The 16,427-nt window shown below is 49.7% G+C and overlaps 2 protein-coding genes across 19 annotated transcripts in view; both read left to right on the top strand.

Annotated features, from left to right (window-relative positions):
• Positions 1-3,690: 3,690 nt before the first annotated feature.
• IBA57 (iron-sulfur cluster assembly factor IBA57) lies at positions 3,691-10,103 on the top strand. The gene is given in 4 exon segments (XM_065050285.1): positions 3,691-4,071; positions 6,447-6,793; positions 7,930-8,100; positions 8,103-10,103. Coding segments are annotated over 4 exon segments (1,014 nt in total). The 5' UTR covers positions 3,691-3,793; the 3' UTR covers positions 8,321-10,103.
• A 1,315-nt stretch (positions 10,104-11,418) lies between these two features.
• The window catches only part of LOC102098914 (uncharacterized), a 42,172-nt gene continuing 37,163 nt past the window's right edge, over positions 11,419-16,427 (top strand). For 4 of the 18 annotated variants that reach the window (XM_065050274.1, XM_065050258.1, XM_065050266.1 and 1 more), the window contains exons 1-2: positions 11,419-11,924; positions 15,286-15,826. The gene's annotated coding sequence lies outside the window, so the exon portion shown is untranslated. The other 14 variants (XM_065050260.1, XM_065050268.1, XM_065050273.1 and 11 more) reach the window with 9 other exon arrangements.

Raw genomic sequence — 16,427 nt, forward strand, 5'->3', positions numbered from 1 at the left:
CCTCCACATTGCTGCTTCTGGAGATGGTGGTGGGGACAGTGTCCACGGAGGGAGGGCAGAGCCAGAGGGTGATGTGGTCTCTGAGTCTAATGGCAAAACCAGCCTCCGCCTGCCTGTATTTTGGGGACACACGGAGCAACTGGGATAAAAACCTCATTTCTTTAGAAAGCCAGGCTGAACAATCACAGCGACTCTCTTTTTAATTAGACTTGTCTTTTTAATTACCTGCTCCAGAGCATTTCTATCAACAGCATCTCTCCAGCTCCTATTCACCCCCCTCCCGGGGAAATGCCAATAACAGCTTTACCTTCATTTTCAGCCCCGCTAACACCCAACTTTGCCGCACAGACTTGCTCCTCGCAAACTCAGCTGCCACTTTGCTTTATTTCTGCACCCAGCCTGTCACCCTCACAACTTCCCCCCTTTTGCATCGCCGCAATCTGTGTTTTCCCCTCCAAGATTGCGGGATATTGTGGTTTACTGCAGCCCCGTGTCCCCTGCGACTGACCTCCCGGAGTTCAGCTCGGGGAGTATTTAATGCGCAGGGTTGAATAATTGCGGTTCACGTGGCTTCGTGGATGAGAGTTCGTGCTTAACACCCCGAGAAAAAGCTGGAGAAAATGGGTTTATTATACCAGCGTTAACCCGCGGGGGTGGCTGCAGAGGGACAGCGGTTATCCCCGCTTTGTGTTTGCGCAGCTGAGTTATGGATGAATAAACGCCAAGGATGAGCAGACGCGGGTGGGCGCCTGGGGCTGTGATGCCGCTGCAAACCCCGGACATGGACGGGTTTGAGGGGGTGGGAGAGCAGAAAGAGGAAAGTTGATGGAGCAAGAGCTGCGGGCAGCTTGTGCAACTGCCCAGGGACCGGTGAGGATCAGATGGAGTTTCCCTGTCCTTATCCATGGTAATTTTAGCTGGGAAAAGGGTTTGTGAAGTGCCCTGCGCACCTGTCTGGATGAGGGATGTTCTGCTGGGTTTCAGGAGATGTCCCCTTTGGGACAGGGCTTAGCCGGGGACGTTGCATCTGGTCGCCCTGCCACCACGTGCCACCAGCTGTCCTTCCACAAACACTGCTCGGAATGGGAAAGCTGGTGCGGGACGATTCATCAGGCTGATGTGGGCGCAGTGTCATGAATCACAGGATGGTTTGGATTGGCAGGGACCTTCAAAGCTCATGCAGTGCCACCCCTGCCATGAGCAGGGACATCTTCACCAGCTCAGGTTGCTCAGAGCCCCGTCCAGCCTGGCCTGGGATGTCTCCAGGGATGGTTCATCCACCACCTCTCTGGCCAACCTGGGCCAGGCTCTCACCACCCTCAGGGGCAACAATTTCTTCCTCATGTTTGGCCTGAATCTCCCTCCTTTAGTTTAAAACCATCACTCCTTGTCCTATCGCAACAGGCCCTGCTAAAAAGTCTGTCCCCATCTTATAGGCCCCTTTTTAAGCACTGAAAGGCCCCAATAAGGTCTCCCCGAAGCTTCTCTTCTCCAGCTGAACACCCCAGCTCTCTCAGCCTGTCCTCCCAGCAGAGCTGTTCCAGCCTCGGATCATTCCTGTGGCTCTTCTGGACCTGCATCTTCCATGGTCTCACCATGGTGTGGAGATCCTCAGGAACAGAGGAGAGACATCTCCACTACCATTAGGTGCCTGCATGGAGCTGGTTCCCTCAGGACCACCTGGAGTCCATGGGGAGACCAGGCACTTCACCGCACGCCTGGTGTGACTTGGTTTATGCAGGTTTTTCATCTCTGTCACCTACAAAGGAGCTCAGCCCACTCGGGTGTGCAACCTCTGCCCCAAACCAGCAAGGGAAATGACCTTAAGTCCTACAAGAGGGTCACCAAGCGCAATATTGCTCTGACAAGCAAAGGCAGGAGGATTTGATCCCACTGGAGATGGATACTGCTATTCTAGTGGGGTTTAAAGTCATAGAATCATAGAATCATTTTGGTTGGAAAAGACTCTCAAGATCGTCAAGTCCGACTGTTAACCCTGTAACTTCATATAGTGTTGAGTGATGGATGTGGAGGGCGGGAAAGAATCACCCAATATTTGCCAAATTAATCTCATGGAAAGCTCTGGGTATCGTGTTGTCCCTCTGACCAGGTTTCAGGTCTTAACTTTAAGACTGACGCACTCCCCGACTCCCAGCCTTGTAGGTCTTGACAACACTATTGGTTTTACTTAAACTCATTGCCTGAGCCAATTTAATGCACTAAACTGTGTTTTCTGACCAGTGAAACTTTTAAATACTGCTTTACTGGCAGCATAACTCTGTCCTGAAAGGAAAGAAAACCCGGGGGAATAAAAGTGAATGAAATCTGTAGGAAGTGAAAAACCAAATAAAGGCTCAAACTGGCTTCCTGGTTCTTTATCATTTTACTTTTATTTCCATTGCCACCCTTTCAAATGTGCTCTGTGGGGCTCCGTACAACACATTTGATGGTCAGGAGGCAACATGGGCATTGAGAGAGATAACAAAGGGTTGCTCATGGGACAGCCACCACCTGTCCCCACATTGTTTTGGGTGCAGCTGGGCAAAAAAGGGCCACAGCTGGATCCAGCTGTGCGTCCACAGTGCCCGTGGGACCCTGAAGACTCAAATATGTGACTTTCCCTCTTCCCCCCAGACCTCTAAGTAGCAAAGTGCAGCTCCTGCTCTGGGCACAGGGGCATCAACTCCCTGCATTGTCAGCCCAGATTTAAAGGAAATCAGGTTCCCCTGAAGACCTGGCGGCTCCTTTTTATTCTCAGGGTTGGTTTTGGGTCAGCGGAGCCGCACATGTGCGGGCGCTGGCAGCGGCGAAGGGGCAGGAACGGCCTCGAACCGACTGGGGACAAGCGGAGAGAAGCAATCGCAAATGACAGGCGAGACTCCGGGCTGTTTCTGGAACTGTGGGATGAATTCCAGCGTAAAAAAGCTGAAGCGAATCCCTGGGGCCACCCCCGGCCCTTTGGATTCCGCTGCCCATAGCGCCAACAAACGCTGAAGAGAATCATAGAATCATTTTGGTTGGAAGGGACCCTCAAGATCGAGTCCAACTGTTCATCGGGGACAAGAGAACAGCACCTTGAGCTCTTAACACGGGGATTTTATTTTGCTGCTTGGTAGAAATTCCGGCTGTCGAATGCTGTTGTTTGTGCTAAAACAGAGTTCCTGAGTGGGTTTCTTTTATCTAAAAGTGTTTAAAGAGGATGGGGGCAGCTGGCGGGTCCTGCAGAAAGTGATGAAGCATTAAAATAGAGCGGAAAACAGGAGCTTTTGGAGCGTTTTGCAGCGCGCCAGCCAAAATCCGAGCAGGTATGTACATCCTCCCAGGGGATTAAAGGCTCAGCGGGGGAAGGGATGACTAAGGGGGCAGGAACGTTTTGAGGACAAAACCGTTTTGAGGCCGTTTCCTTCGTTTTCCCCCATCGCGGGGGTCACCGTGGGGTGGGAACCCCGGGGGACAGCGGAGTCCAGAAGCGGGAGCGGGGAGCTTGGGGTGCCCAGGGGCGCCCCCGCTGCCCGATCGCTCCCGATCGCTCCCGATCCCGCTCGGGAGGGGGCGGAGCCGGTGGGAGAGAGGTCGGGGCTATTGGGAGCGGGACGGAACCGGCGGGAGAGGGGGCGGGGCCAGCGGGAGAGGGGGCGGGGCCAGCGGGAGAAAGAGGCGGTACCCGCGAGGGCGCCCTCCCTGCCAGCAGGTGGCGCCCTCCCCGCAGGCGGACACACACAAGATGGCGGCGGCGGCAGCGAACGGCGGCGGCGCCGGGCCGCTGTGACGGCGTTCGGGCCTGCCCACCGCCATGTTGGTGAGGGCGGGAGCGGCGGTAAGCGGCCTGGCCGGGCTGCGCCGGTTGTGGCGGGGCGGGGGGAGCGGCGCCGCCGCCTGTTTCCCGCTGGGCCGGGCGCTGCTGGGCGTGCGGGGCGCGGACGCCGCCGTGTTCCTGCAGGGGCTGCTCACGAATGACATCACGCGGCTGGTGGCGGGGGACGGCCCCCCCGCCGCGGCCGTGCCCCGCGCGCTCTACGCGCATGCGCTGAACGTCCAGGGCCGCTGCCTGTATGACCTCATCCTCTACAGGTGAGACCAAGCGGGGGTGGGGGGAGATGGGCGAAACCACTGCGAGGCGGGCGGGGGGCGGCGTTGCTATGAGAACGGGGACGCGCGTCCTTGGCGGGCTCCTGCGTGCTGTCACGTCCTTCCCGTCGGTGGCCAGGTCTATAAGGCTTATTTTTATAAATCCATGTGCCAAACGGTGTGTATTGTGTATATTGTCCATCACTAGCCGCAGTCTCTGTGAGTTATCCCAGCAATGAAGAGTAATCATAGAATCATAGAGTCATTTTGGTTGGAAAAGACCACAAGTTGGGTCAGCGTGCTAAGTCGAAGCGTACAGTCAAGGTGACAATTTAACTTCCTTAGAGCCTCATTCACCCCAAAATGCCTCCCAAACCCTGGTTTCTCTAGTGTGGCGTGTTCCCCCAAGGGTATGTTCATCCCCACACCTAACTTTGCTGGTTATAAAGCTTTCTCCACCTGCCTGTCATAGGCAGCTACTTGTGAACAGTGAATTAACTTATCACCGGGTGTGAGTAATTAGTTTATAACTTAAAACCTTCAGAGAAGGGACTGCACTATGCCCAGAAACACCATCTCCCCCTGGAGACCCCAGTAGAGCCAGCGTGGAACAGTGTAGGAAATGCTGCTGCCTCAAGATCATCGAGTCCAACCATAACCCACCCCTGGCACTGCCCCATGTCCTGAGAGCCTCATGTCCGTCTGTCTAACCGTCCAGGGCTGGTGACTCCAGCACTGCCCTGGGCAGCCTGTTCCAATGCCCCACAGCCCTTTGGGGAAGAAATTGTTCCCCAGATCCAACCTCAACCTCCCCTGGCGCAACTTGAGGCCGTTTCTTTGTGTCCCTGTCTCCCCTCAGCTCCTGTTCTCCAGGCTGAACCCCCAGGTCCCTCAGCCGCTCCCATCACACTTGTGCTCCAGCCCCTCACCAGCTCCGTTCCCTTCTCTCCACTCGCTCCAGCACCTCAAGGTCTCAATGTCATGATCTGAATATTTTAATATTTTTAACATGGCCTTCTATGGGTGTATTTGCGCCGTGTCCGAACCATGCTGTTCCATTGCCATGTGACATAGAATAATTACACCGTATAACCACCTGATGTGTCAATTAGTGAAAAATTAAGCTGGTCTAAACTGTCAGGTTAACAGTGTGGTGACTTATGTGAGGCATAGCAGAACAAAACTTCTTGTCCTAAAAGTCACCTCGCTGTACGGCCAGATCTGTTTCTGTCCCCAGGGAGAGCCGAGGTCGCTGTTTGCTATTGCTATTACGCTGCAATTATGGAACTCAATGATACTCTAAAATACTCCTGTTTGCAGTTTGATCCAGCTCCACACAGAGGTGAACCGCATGTTACTCATCGTGCACCAGACTATTTCCTGTAAAGAGATTTTAGACCTGTACAGTATTGCCATGAATTATATGTTGACCTAAAGAAACTACCTGAAGGGCAGTTGTAGCCAGATGGGGATTGGTCTCTTCTCCCAGGCAGTCAGCAATAGGACAAGGGGCCATGGGCTTCAACTCTGCCAGGGGAAATTGAGGCTGGAGATTAGAAAGCAATTCTGTGCAGAGAGAGTGGTCAGGCATTGGAATGGCTGCCCAGGGAGGTGCTGGACTCACCGTCCTGGAGGTTTTTAAACTGAGACTGGACATGGCACTTAGTGCCGTGATCTCGTGAATGGACTGGAGTTGGACCAAGGGTTGGACTTGATGATCTCTGAGGTCTTTTCCAACCCAGTTGATTCTGTGATTCTGTGAAAATGAGAAGAGCAACAGTAACTCCAAAGCTTGCAGAAAATATTTGACATTCAAACTTGTTTTCACAGGCATCAAAAGTCGTGCTGTATTCAAATACAAAGCCTCTTGCCATCAACAGCTGTGACCGCTGTAGCATGAACCAGCTCATTGCATGCTGAAGCAACATTGTTGGTCAAGAAACCAGTTTCTGGCATAACGCTATTTGTAGTTACTTTTGCTTTCCCTGAGAGGCGGCAAATAGTAAGATGTAGACATTAACACCTCGTGAATATATTTGATTTTCCATTTAGCTTTATTCAGCACGACTGTAGATAAGGGTAGCAGCAAACAGAACATTTTTAAACTGCCAAGGCCTCATACTTGTTCTGAAACTGCTTGTTTCATTTTCAGGGAATACTGTTGAATTTAATTGTCTTAATTGGCTGAAATGGCTGAAAAAATCAGGTATTTTGCCCTGGGGAGCTGAGTGCTGCTCTTGTACGCTCCGGCAGCCTTCGGTGAGATTCTCCAGATCTCTGGATTCGCACCAGGATCGAGATAAAGCCCGTTGGCTTCTGCTGCTGTGGAGCTTTTTGTTGGGTTTTTTTTTTGACCTTGTAGGTGTTACTTTTTTTAGGCTTCACGAGAGCCCGGGAGAAGAGCCGCATATCCTGCTGGAGTGTGACGGCGGCGTGCTGGACGCCATACAGAAACATCTGAAACTGTACAAGATCCGGAGGAAAGTAAACATCGCCCCTTGCCTTGACCTCTCTTTGTGGGCTGTTGTCCCTGGGGAGCCGGCTGGAGACATCGCCGCTTCCATCGCTAAATGTGGAGACCAGGCTGTGGTTTTAACTCCTGACCCCAGGACAGAAGTCATGGGCTGGAGGCTGATTACAAAGAAAGGAGCAAATCTATCAGAGATTATTCCCGGGAGTCATATTGGGAATATTCAGGATTACCACACGCACAGGTATAAACAAGGTAAAGCCAAGTCCTGTTTTGCGCTCTGCGTCACTGGTTTTTTGGGAGATATATTTATTTTTGTACTACCATGGTTTGATCTTATTATCAGAGTCCATACGCTGATATAAGACAAAGGAATAAATTAGAAAAGCCATTGGTATGTCAGTGTGCTTAACTCGTTAATAAGTGCAGGAATTGTTTGCTACTTTGAGGGTAAAAGTAGTTATAATTCCGTCTGGTGGCAGAATCAATAGTAAGTAGTTTCCTGTTACTAAGACTATAGGTTGGTGGATCGGGGACACCAACAGCAAAAGAAAACCCCGATTACTCATTTTCTTAGAGGGAAACTTTGGCGGTTTGAGTCATTTTGATGATTTGGGGATTACGCACAGTCTGTGTGTTTTCCTTGTTGCTAAGGGAGGAAAAGGAAACACCCTGACTTACTTTGCTAAAAATGTACGAGTGGATTCGCAGAGTTAACTCAGAGGCCAAGGGGCGGACGATTGATTTGAAAGGGAACTCGATCCCGGGAGCTGAGCTCTCATTGATTTTAGTGTTTCCACACAGATAGTGAATTAAATTAATTGGCAGCCTGAAGGATAAAGGTCCTCTGCTTATAGTCAGTGACCTGAGTCCATCTGGTTCGGAAAAGCAAGCTGTTAATGGTTCAAACTGGGCCGGATTGGGGTGGTGTGAAACACAAGCGCTCGCCCAAATACTATTTTTATGTCATTCGTTACAAAAAGAACAATTCCTTTTACAGACATTCGGTGTTGAGGCTTTAACACAGACAGCTTGCCAACTTAATGTTCTTTAGCTCTGAAGAAAATAACTTTTACTGACATGAAAACCTGCTTATGGGGAGTGGGGGAGGATTTTGCCATTGGCGTGACGGGTACATTGATGCTTTTTTGTGGGAGTCTGCATCCTTCTGGGTGCTTTGAATTTCCAGCAGTACAGTTTTGAGGTGCTGTGACCCTCATGAAATTAGTTTCTAGCGAATAGAATAAGAATAAACATAATTTATGGCTGAGAAGTTCATTATTCCACGCTGCTTCTTAGGGATTCTTTTGGTTTCATGACTCATAGAGGAGGCATGTTCTAGAAATCTTAAAATACTAAAGAACTTCCTCATTGTTTTTACGTTTTCTTAGGAATTCCCGAAGGTGTGAAGGATCTCCCTCCCGGAGTCGCCCTCCCGCTGGAATCAAACCTCACCTACATGAACGGCATCAGCTTTACCAAAGGCTGTTACGTGGGACAGGAGCTGACAGCCCGGACCCACCACGTGGGTGTCATTCGCAAACGTTTGCTGCCGGTTCGCTTCGCGTCCCTCTCCCTGGGGACAACGTTCCCGAGGGTGCCGAGATCTTCACCGAATCGGGAAAATCCGCCGGCAAGTTCCGGGCTGGAGGAGGGGAATTTGGGATAGCTTTGCTGAGGTTAGCGAATATAAACGAAGCACTTTACCTAAATATAGCGGGTGATAAAGTGAAGCTCACTGCGAGTAAACCCGAGTGGTGGCCAAAAAACGCCGGTAAATAAATGAGGAACCACCCCTCGCGCATTTGCCTTATCAAGAATATATTTCGTGTGGTAAATTTGGGAAGGCGACTCTGCCTTCAGCTGTTTGCGGTGGTTGATTTTTTGGTGGGGGGGTTACAGGATTCTTCAAATCAGGATTGAACAGCAGGAACCCAAAGCAGCGGCGGGTCGCTGAGGACGGGACGATGACCTCGTAGGACGCATAAGGAGGCGCAAACTTTCCTGAGGGCGCCCTGTATTTATTTAGGGGGTGCCTCGTATTTATTTAGGGGGTGCCCCATGCTGTTGGGTTGGATTTCTGCTGAATTTTCAGTCCAAATCAACCTGTGCTCTGCGTGGGGTGTGCTGTGTGCCCGGAGCGAGCGATGGGAACTGGAGTTTCCCCATTGTCTGCACTGAATGTTTATGTTTGGAATAACCATTCTGTGGTATTAAATATATATATGTAATTTTTTTTAATGGAGAGCACGCCGCTCTTACCTTGCATAAGATATGTACTCAGGGTAAAGCGTTCACTGCGAATTACTCCTTGCGTTGAGCTGCTTGTCGACCTTGCTGATCAGATGGGCGTTTTATCCCACCACTCGAACTGCTAATTGTGTTCAGGAAGAGGAAAATCTCGCACTCAACGTTGCAGACCTGGATTTTAATAAGTCATTCCTGCTGGGAAAGCTCTCAGACATCCCGGTCTCCTTTTTCAGTGCCTTCCTTTGCCGCTCCTGAGCTTGATCACATGCACTTCCTTCACCCAAACAACTATTTCGGAGAGGAAAGTGATGTTTTACAGAAATAAGGTGCGGTGGTGCGTGCCCTGGGGTGACTATTGTATTGGTGTACTGGTGCTTGGAGGAGTAATCTCTTACTAGAAACACGAGCCCTCTAGTTGCCAACAGCAATTGAAGGGTGGTGTTTTGTTTTTGGCATCAACACCTTTGCTCTGTCAGCTTGTAGAAAAATCCTCCGCACTTTCACGAAGCCTTTGGCAAGGTTTTTCCTCACTCCCTCCTAGTTGAAGGGACAGCGTGTCCCCATCTCAGACCTTTACTCCTTCCCCTGGAAAAGGGGTTAATGCCACACGTGCTCTGGGCTTCATCTGCTCTTCACCAGGGAGGATTTTCACCACATTTGCTTCTTGCTTGTTTCGAGAGCTCTGTACCCCTGGTACCCAAACCCATCCCTGCTGCCGCTGAGCTTTTCTCCATCCACCGTCCTCTGGGGGTTTTCAGAGCAGTGTTTCTTTGCTGCATTTTTCTGCCTCTCGCTGCCTTTTTACCGTTGTGCTTTTTCTGATTTCCGCAGTCAATAACTCCTCTTTGCTTCCCCAAGGCCTCCTCGCCCTGCCGACCTGCAGTTATGTACAGGAGCCCTGTGTAATTTTGTGTTATAATAAAACCATTACACGTGTGTGCAGAAGGACGTGATGAGCTGGTGAGATCCCATCCTTACCAAAAAAAAAAACCCAAAAAAGCCACTTGCATGTGTATTTGTAACAAAAACCGTCCAAAGCGCATTCTGCCAAATGTTTCAGCGCCACTGTGAAGGGAATTGGTGAAAAATGCTCGTGTTGGTTAAAACTCTATGCTTGCTGTGAAATGAATCTGTGAAATATATTAAAAAGTTTATTGTATCTGTAATTTAAATGTGGCAGAGAGCTTTTTGGGGTCGTTTGCTGACAAGAAACACGTCTTGCACTGTCCATCACCTCTTTGTCAGGTTTACGATCATTAACAAATTTCTACTGGAACAAAAATAAATGAAACCGTAGCGTTTTGCCCTTCCTGGATCCTCTGATTGTGTCAATGCGGCTTTGCCAAAAGCAGTTTGCCTTTAGCCACCCATTGTGCAAAGCCTCCTCAGAATAGTTATATTGTACATTTATATGCACAGCCTGAACAAACACGACATTTCTTTTGTTCGGGGAATTCCTGAATCTCTTTTTTTTTCTTTTTCTGACATACACACGTTTCTTTTGTCTTCATAACGTATTTGAATGAAGCAGCGTGACGAGCTTCACTGGCCAAAAAGGGGCGAACAACCACCCGTCTGTTCCTCACACCAGCCAAAGGGCCCAGGTGTCCTTGGTGGCACGTTTAATAGGCGATTTCTGCAGGAAAGAGGAAATGTTGAGAAACAAAACACTGGCACCAGGCCCACACAGCCGCTCTGCCACCCCAAGCGGGAAACGAGACGCTTTTATGGTGCAGTTCTGTCACGTTTTTGCTTTTATGGTGCAATTTGGTCAGTTTTTTGTGCTTTCCCCAGCATAGGCCAAACGTGGTGGCTGCAGGGAGCTGTCAGGTAACCCGCTTAGGCGCCTGTTTTTGACTAAATACAGGTGGAAGATGAGAGCTCCGCTCACTGAGGGGACAACCCCTTCCCAATCCCCATTTTTCTGGGTGTCTCCCCCATTGCTGCCTCAGTTTCCCCTTTCACAGAATCCCAGAATGTCAGGGGTTGGAAGGGACCTGGAAAGCTCATCCAGTGCAATCCCCCCATGGAGCAGGAACACCCAGATGAGGTTACACAGGAAGGTGTCCAGGCGGGTTGGAATGTCTGCACAGAAGGAGACTCCACAACCCCCTGGGCAGCCTGGGCCAGGCTCTGCCACCCTCACCGGGAAGAAGTTTCTTCTCAAATGTAAGTGGAATCTCCTGTGTTCCAGTTTGTACCCATTGCCCCTTGTCCTATCACTGGTTGTCACTGAGAAGAGCCTGGCTCTATCCTCCTGACACTCACCCTTTCCATATTGATCACCATTAATAAGGTCACCCCTCAGTCTCCTCTTCTCCAAGCTCCAGAGCCCCAGCTCCCTCAGCCTTTCCTCACACGGGAGATGCTCCACTCCCTTCAGCATCTTGGTGGCTGCGCTGGACTCTCTCCAGCAGTTCCCTGTCCTGCTGGAACTGAGGGGCCACAACTGGACACAATATTCCAGGTGTGGAGATGCTGCATCCAACTGGACTCTGCCCCACTGACCACGACTCTCTCTGGCTTAGCTAGTTCACAGTCCCCCTCACTTTCCGCGTTCCCCCTCCCGCTCCGCGATGGTTCGTCCCTCCTCCCCCTCTCCTTCCCCCGCAGTGGTTTCTCCCCCTGCAGCCGTTAGCGGAGCGATCGCGCTTCTCGCTTTCCGCTCCCGCCTCAGCCGGAGCGGGGGAGGCAGCGGGGGTGTCTCCGTCCTTCCCGCTCTCGCCCGCCCTTTGTAACGGCCGTAACGGCTCCTCACGGCGGGAGGGGATAAGACGATGGCGGGGGGTAGAGCCATTCGGCCTGACGGGGCTTACCGGGCAGAGGTGAGGCTGCCCGGACGGGGCTGCGGAGCTGAGGGGCTCCGCTCCTGTGAGGGGAGGATCCGCTTTGCGAGGGCCTGTTGGGCTCACTTGGAAGGAAGGCGAACCCCTGGTAGAGCAGAACCGTCTAAATAAAGGAATTATTTCCTAAAGTGCAAGGCTTACAGGGCTAATTTTCCGCTTGCCCGTTACATGCGCTGTGAGAGATCTCGGGAGATAAAGAACCGGGAGCGGTGCTGACGCATCAAAAATGAGAAAACGTTCTACGCGGAGAGGTGAAATAAGCGAGTATGTGAACCTGAAATCCCGATAGGGTGAGAAAGGAGTCACTGTTTAAACTTGCGGAGGGGAATCCGCCAAGATGTCTGGTTTGGGGAAAAAAAATTGCTTTCTTACTTTTTTTTTCCTTTTTTTTTTTTTTTTAATATTTTTTTCTCTATTTTTTCACTGTTTTTCTCTCTCTTCCCCCCCCTTTTCTCTCTCTTCCCCCCCCTTTTCTCTCTCTTCCCCCCCTTTTTCTCTCTCTTCCCCCCCCTTTTCTCTCTCTTCCCCCCCCTTTTCTCTCTCTTCCCCCCCCTTTTCTCTCTCTTCCCCCCCCTTTTCTCTCTCTTCCCCCCCTTTTCTCTCTCTTCCCCCCCTTTTCTCTCTCTTCCCCCCCCTTTTCTCTCTCTTCCCCCCCCTTTTCTCTCTCTTCCCCCCCCTTTTCTCTCTCTTCCCCCCCCTTTTCTCTCTCTGCCCCCCCCTTTTCTCTCTCTGCCCCCCCTTTTCTCTCTCTGCCCCCCCCTTTTCTCTCTCTTCCCCCCCCTTTTCTCTCTCTGCCCCCCCCTTTTCTCTCTCTGCCCCCCCCTTTTCTCTCTCTGCCCCCCCCTTTTCTCTCTCTGCCCCCCCTTTTCTCTCTCTGCCCCCCCCTTTTCTCTCTCTGCCCCCCCCTTTTCTCTCTCTGCCCCCCCTTTTCTCTCTCTGCCCCCCCTTTTCTCTCTCTGCCCCCCCTTTTCTCTCTCTGCCCCCCCCTTTTCTCTCTCTGCCCCCCCCTTTTCTCTCTCTGCCCCCCCCTTTTCTCTCTCTGCCCCCCCCTTTTCTCTCTCTGCCCCCCCCTTTTCTCTCTCTGCCCCCCCCTTTTCTCTCTCTTCCCCCCCCTTTTCTCTCTCTTCCCCCCCCTTTTCTCTCTCTTCCCCCCCCCTTTTCTCTCTCTGCCCCCCCCCTTTTCTCTCTCTTCCCCCCCCCTTTTCTCTCTCTTCCCCCCCCCTTTCTCTCTCTTTCCCCCCCCCTTTTCTCTCTCTTTCCCCCCCCCTTTTCTCTCTCTTTCCCCCCCCCTTTTCTCTCTCTTCCCCCCCCTTTTCTCTCTCTGCCCCCCCCTTTTCTCTCTCTTCCCCCCCCCTTTTCTCTCTCTTCCCCCCCCTTTTCTCTCTCTTTCCCCCCCCCTTTTCTCTCTCTTTCCCCCCCCCTTTTCTCTCTCTTCCCCCCCCCTTTTCTCTCTCTTCCCCCCCCCTTTTCTCTCTCTTCCCCCCCCTTTTCTCTCTCTTCCCCCTCTCCCTTTTCCCACCCCCACTTTCCCCCTCCCTTTTTTTCCCCTTTAAGCAATATTTTATTTAATTTTTAGATTTTTTACATTTCTTGCCATACTAAAATAGCCCCAGAAGTTATCTTGTGTGGTGATTGGTCTGGAAGGACAAGTGCCAATACTTAAATCTACTCTATAAACAGCTGTTCTGCCAAGTTACTAAAACCACTGTGATTTGCTATTTAAAACGTGTCATTGACTGAATTCACGCTGCTTTGGCCAGGTTGACACTAGGATGTTGTCTATGAGCATCTTCACACCGAGTTACCTGAATTTTCAAAGTCCTTGCAGATATTTCCAGCTTTATTAATATTTTGAGTACGTTTGCCTCCTGTTAACAATTGATACAACCTTTGAGATCTTCCAGACTACTGCACAGCTGTGAGTCACAAATACAGTTTATCCTTCCTGTGGTGCTCCTGCTTTTCCAGCTGGCTCATTTTTCCCTATTTTATTCAGGGCAGGGGAATTTGGCAGCTTTGTTCCCCTTGTTCACAGCCTGTGCTGCTGAAGCCACTTCTGCACAGGCACTGGGGACATGTTTCGTGTTAATTTGAGAGGAGCGTGTAGCTACTGCTACTTTATGAGAGTATTGTTGGGAGCAAGCAGAGTTTCTGCTGGATGGTAACAATGAGATATGCTGCGTTTTTGACACCAAACTCTTCTCTGAACCACTTGCCTGTGTGGTATTTTGCTTTTACATGGACCATGAGCCCTTCAGAAAAGGCTGCCTTGTTTCTCCTGTAACATGCTGTTCTCACGCTAGTGGAAATAATTTATGCCTAAACTTTATGGTGGATTTGTATCTGGATTTTCTCACTTGCTTTCTGTCTTGCCCGGGCCAAATGAGTGTGAAATTCTGCTCTTGGACTCCATTTGATGCTATTGGTAATTCCCATTACAGCTTTATGGAGAGAAACAGGAGGGAGAACAGCAATAATATAAACAAGGGCTGAGGTTTTAGGGAGGGGTGACCTCATTTCATATTTACTGCTTTGTCAGAAAAGCTATACGGAATATACATAAAGAATATTTACGGAGGATTCCATACTGGGTGGCACCCTGCGGTGTATTTTAGTGGCACTTTAATTAATAAGTGTAACACTTGTAGCTGTCATAGGAGTTTTCTCATATTCTATAAGATGAATTTTGTTTTATTGTTCAGGGTGAGCAACATATATATTTAAATTTAGCTCAACTGACTTAAGGATATACTGAAGGATATCTCGGGCTTTTTTTGAGCAATGTAGTTGGAACTTGTTAGCGCTCTGGTTTCTCTTTTTATAGTCTCAAGACTAATAATACTTGACTGATTATGGACTACACAGCAATTGAAGTAAATTGAATTATAGCTGCTTTTCATGCTGTTTTCTTCAAAAAGATGGAAATACCTCTGTTAACCTTTTCTGTTGTCTCTGGATTTCTTTATTGGCTTAAGTGATATTTCTTTGTTCTTTTTGTCGCGTTAAAAATATGGTGATATGAGGAAGGATCAGGGTTCATCATCTGAGTTAAGTTGTAGGAAAATAATGATTTTATTAAGGAAAAATGGTGATAAAATGTAACTGTTAACAAGATATTTGACTAAAAGTGGGGAGAAGGTAACTCAGATACAGCACTTTAGCGTGGAAAAAGCTTTTAACTAAAATAACATTTATTTATAATTCTTGTTATGGGAAACATAGGGCTTGATTTGCCCACACTGTGTTATATAGTTACTGAGCCAAGTGATTCCTTTCAGTGGGTGACAGGAACAAAAGTGGCAGGTATATTGTTTCCAATGACAAACAAACATGCATTCCAGAGAATGATTTTTTCATGTGGAGATACTGAAACCTCGGAGGTACAAGAGATGATCAGCTTCTCATAGGAACTCTTGTACTGTTAAATATGATGTTGTTACGCGTATATTATAGCGATTAAAGTTTCCTCAGTAGGTCGTGCTTCCCAACTACAACTTAAGTGATTTTGGAAGTATGTGATCAGCTGAGGATGATTGTTTAGAAATTCTTGGCGTGGGAAGGAGAAGGTGCAATTCAAAACTTCCCACATGCTTCTTTCTCATCTGAGATGCATGTCGTGGCTAAATAACACAGCTAAACTGTGTTTTTCAGGCATTTCCTGGAAGCTTCTGCATGAAGGAGACGGTTCCCATCCTGGATTCTGTCCCTCACAGCAATTGCACGATCGAGGAAAAGACTACAATTCCCATAGTACTTCCACATACTGGTACTCCAGTGACATCAGACCTTACATGGCTGAGACTGGTTGTAAAGCGACAAGAGCAAAAATGTAAGCTCCGTGTTTCTTTCACTTCTGGAGCGGGGCCTTTGGCAGCGCCAAGTCTGTGCTTCCAGGGGAGGATTTCAGTCGCTGCGGAGGTGTTGGAATGGGCGAGGAAAACATGAGGTGACTTTTAAGGGCGAGCAATTTGTGCTGTTTCTCGCGCTGTTGGTGCAGCTCACTCTGTCTAGGCAGAGCTGCGTGAAGTAATTGTTTGATGCCAGCAAGTTTGTCTCCCGGATCCGTCTCCATGCCCACAGCCCGATATCTGCTTGCTGCTTTTTTGCTGGTTTTGTCCTGCAGCTTCACTGGGTGGAGGAGAGACGCCGTCCATAGCCTGGCAACAGTTTCCGTGTGCGTGTAGTAACGGAGGTGTGTAGTGTGCGTCCCATGGCAGCGATGTTTGGGGAGGTAAACGGGGTGCAGCGTGTGGGCAACGCCACCAGACTTGGGAGCACAGAGATCAATTCTGCTGCTCCGGTGTGTACAACGGGCACGTTTGAGTGCCTGTGCTGCCTCTTTTCCCCCTGGTGACGGCCTTGTGATGGTGACAGGGAACAGCCAGTGGTAACGTCTGCGCAGGTTTGTCTGGATGGAAGTTGATTCTCGCAACGGGATGAGGTTTATGTGTGTGGGGTTTGTTCTTCAGGAGAAACGGTGGGTGTCTGGAATTATACTGATATTTTAGAAAGCTGGAAAGCGATTTCTGCAGTGTAATATTTGCTTCAGTTGCTGTAGTTTAAAGTGAGTGTAATGATTTATTTGCCTGATAGTGCCCAGCCTTTAAAGTGATCACGTAATGTGAGTGCCTGACAAAAACATACTTCTCCAAACACAAACGTGTCTTTGTGTTGACCACCAGAATCTTATAACAGGGGCAGTGAGGAGTGACTTACAAAGTGGATGGGAAACTTGGGAATACTTGCTGTCATCTTTTCTCTGAGAAATGTAATAACTTCTCAGGCAGGTAATA

The sequence above is a fragment of the Columba livia genome, chromosome 2 (assembly GCF_036013475.1).
Source record: "Columba livia isolate bColLiv1 breed racing homer chromosome 2, bColLiv1.pat.W.v2, whole genome shotgun sequence".
NCBI lineage: Eukaryota > Metazoa > Chordata > Aves > Columbiformes > Columbidae > Columba > Columba livia.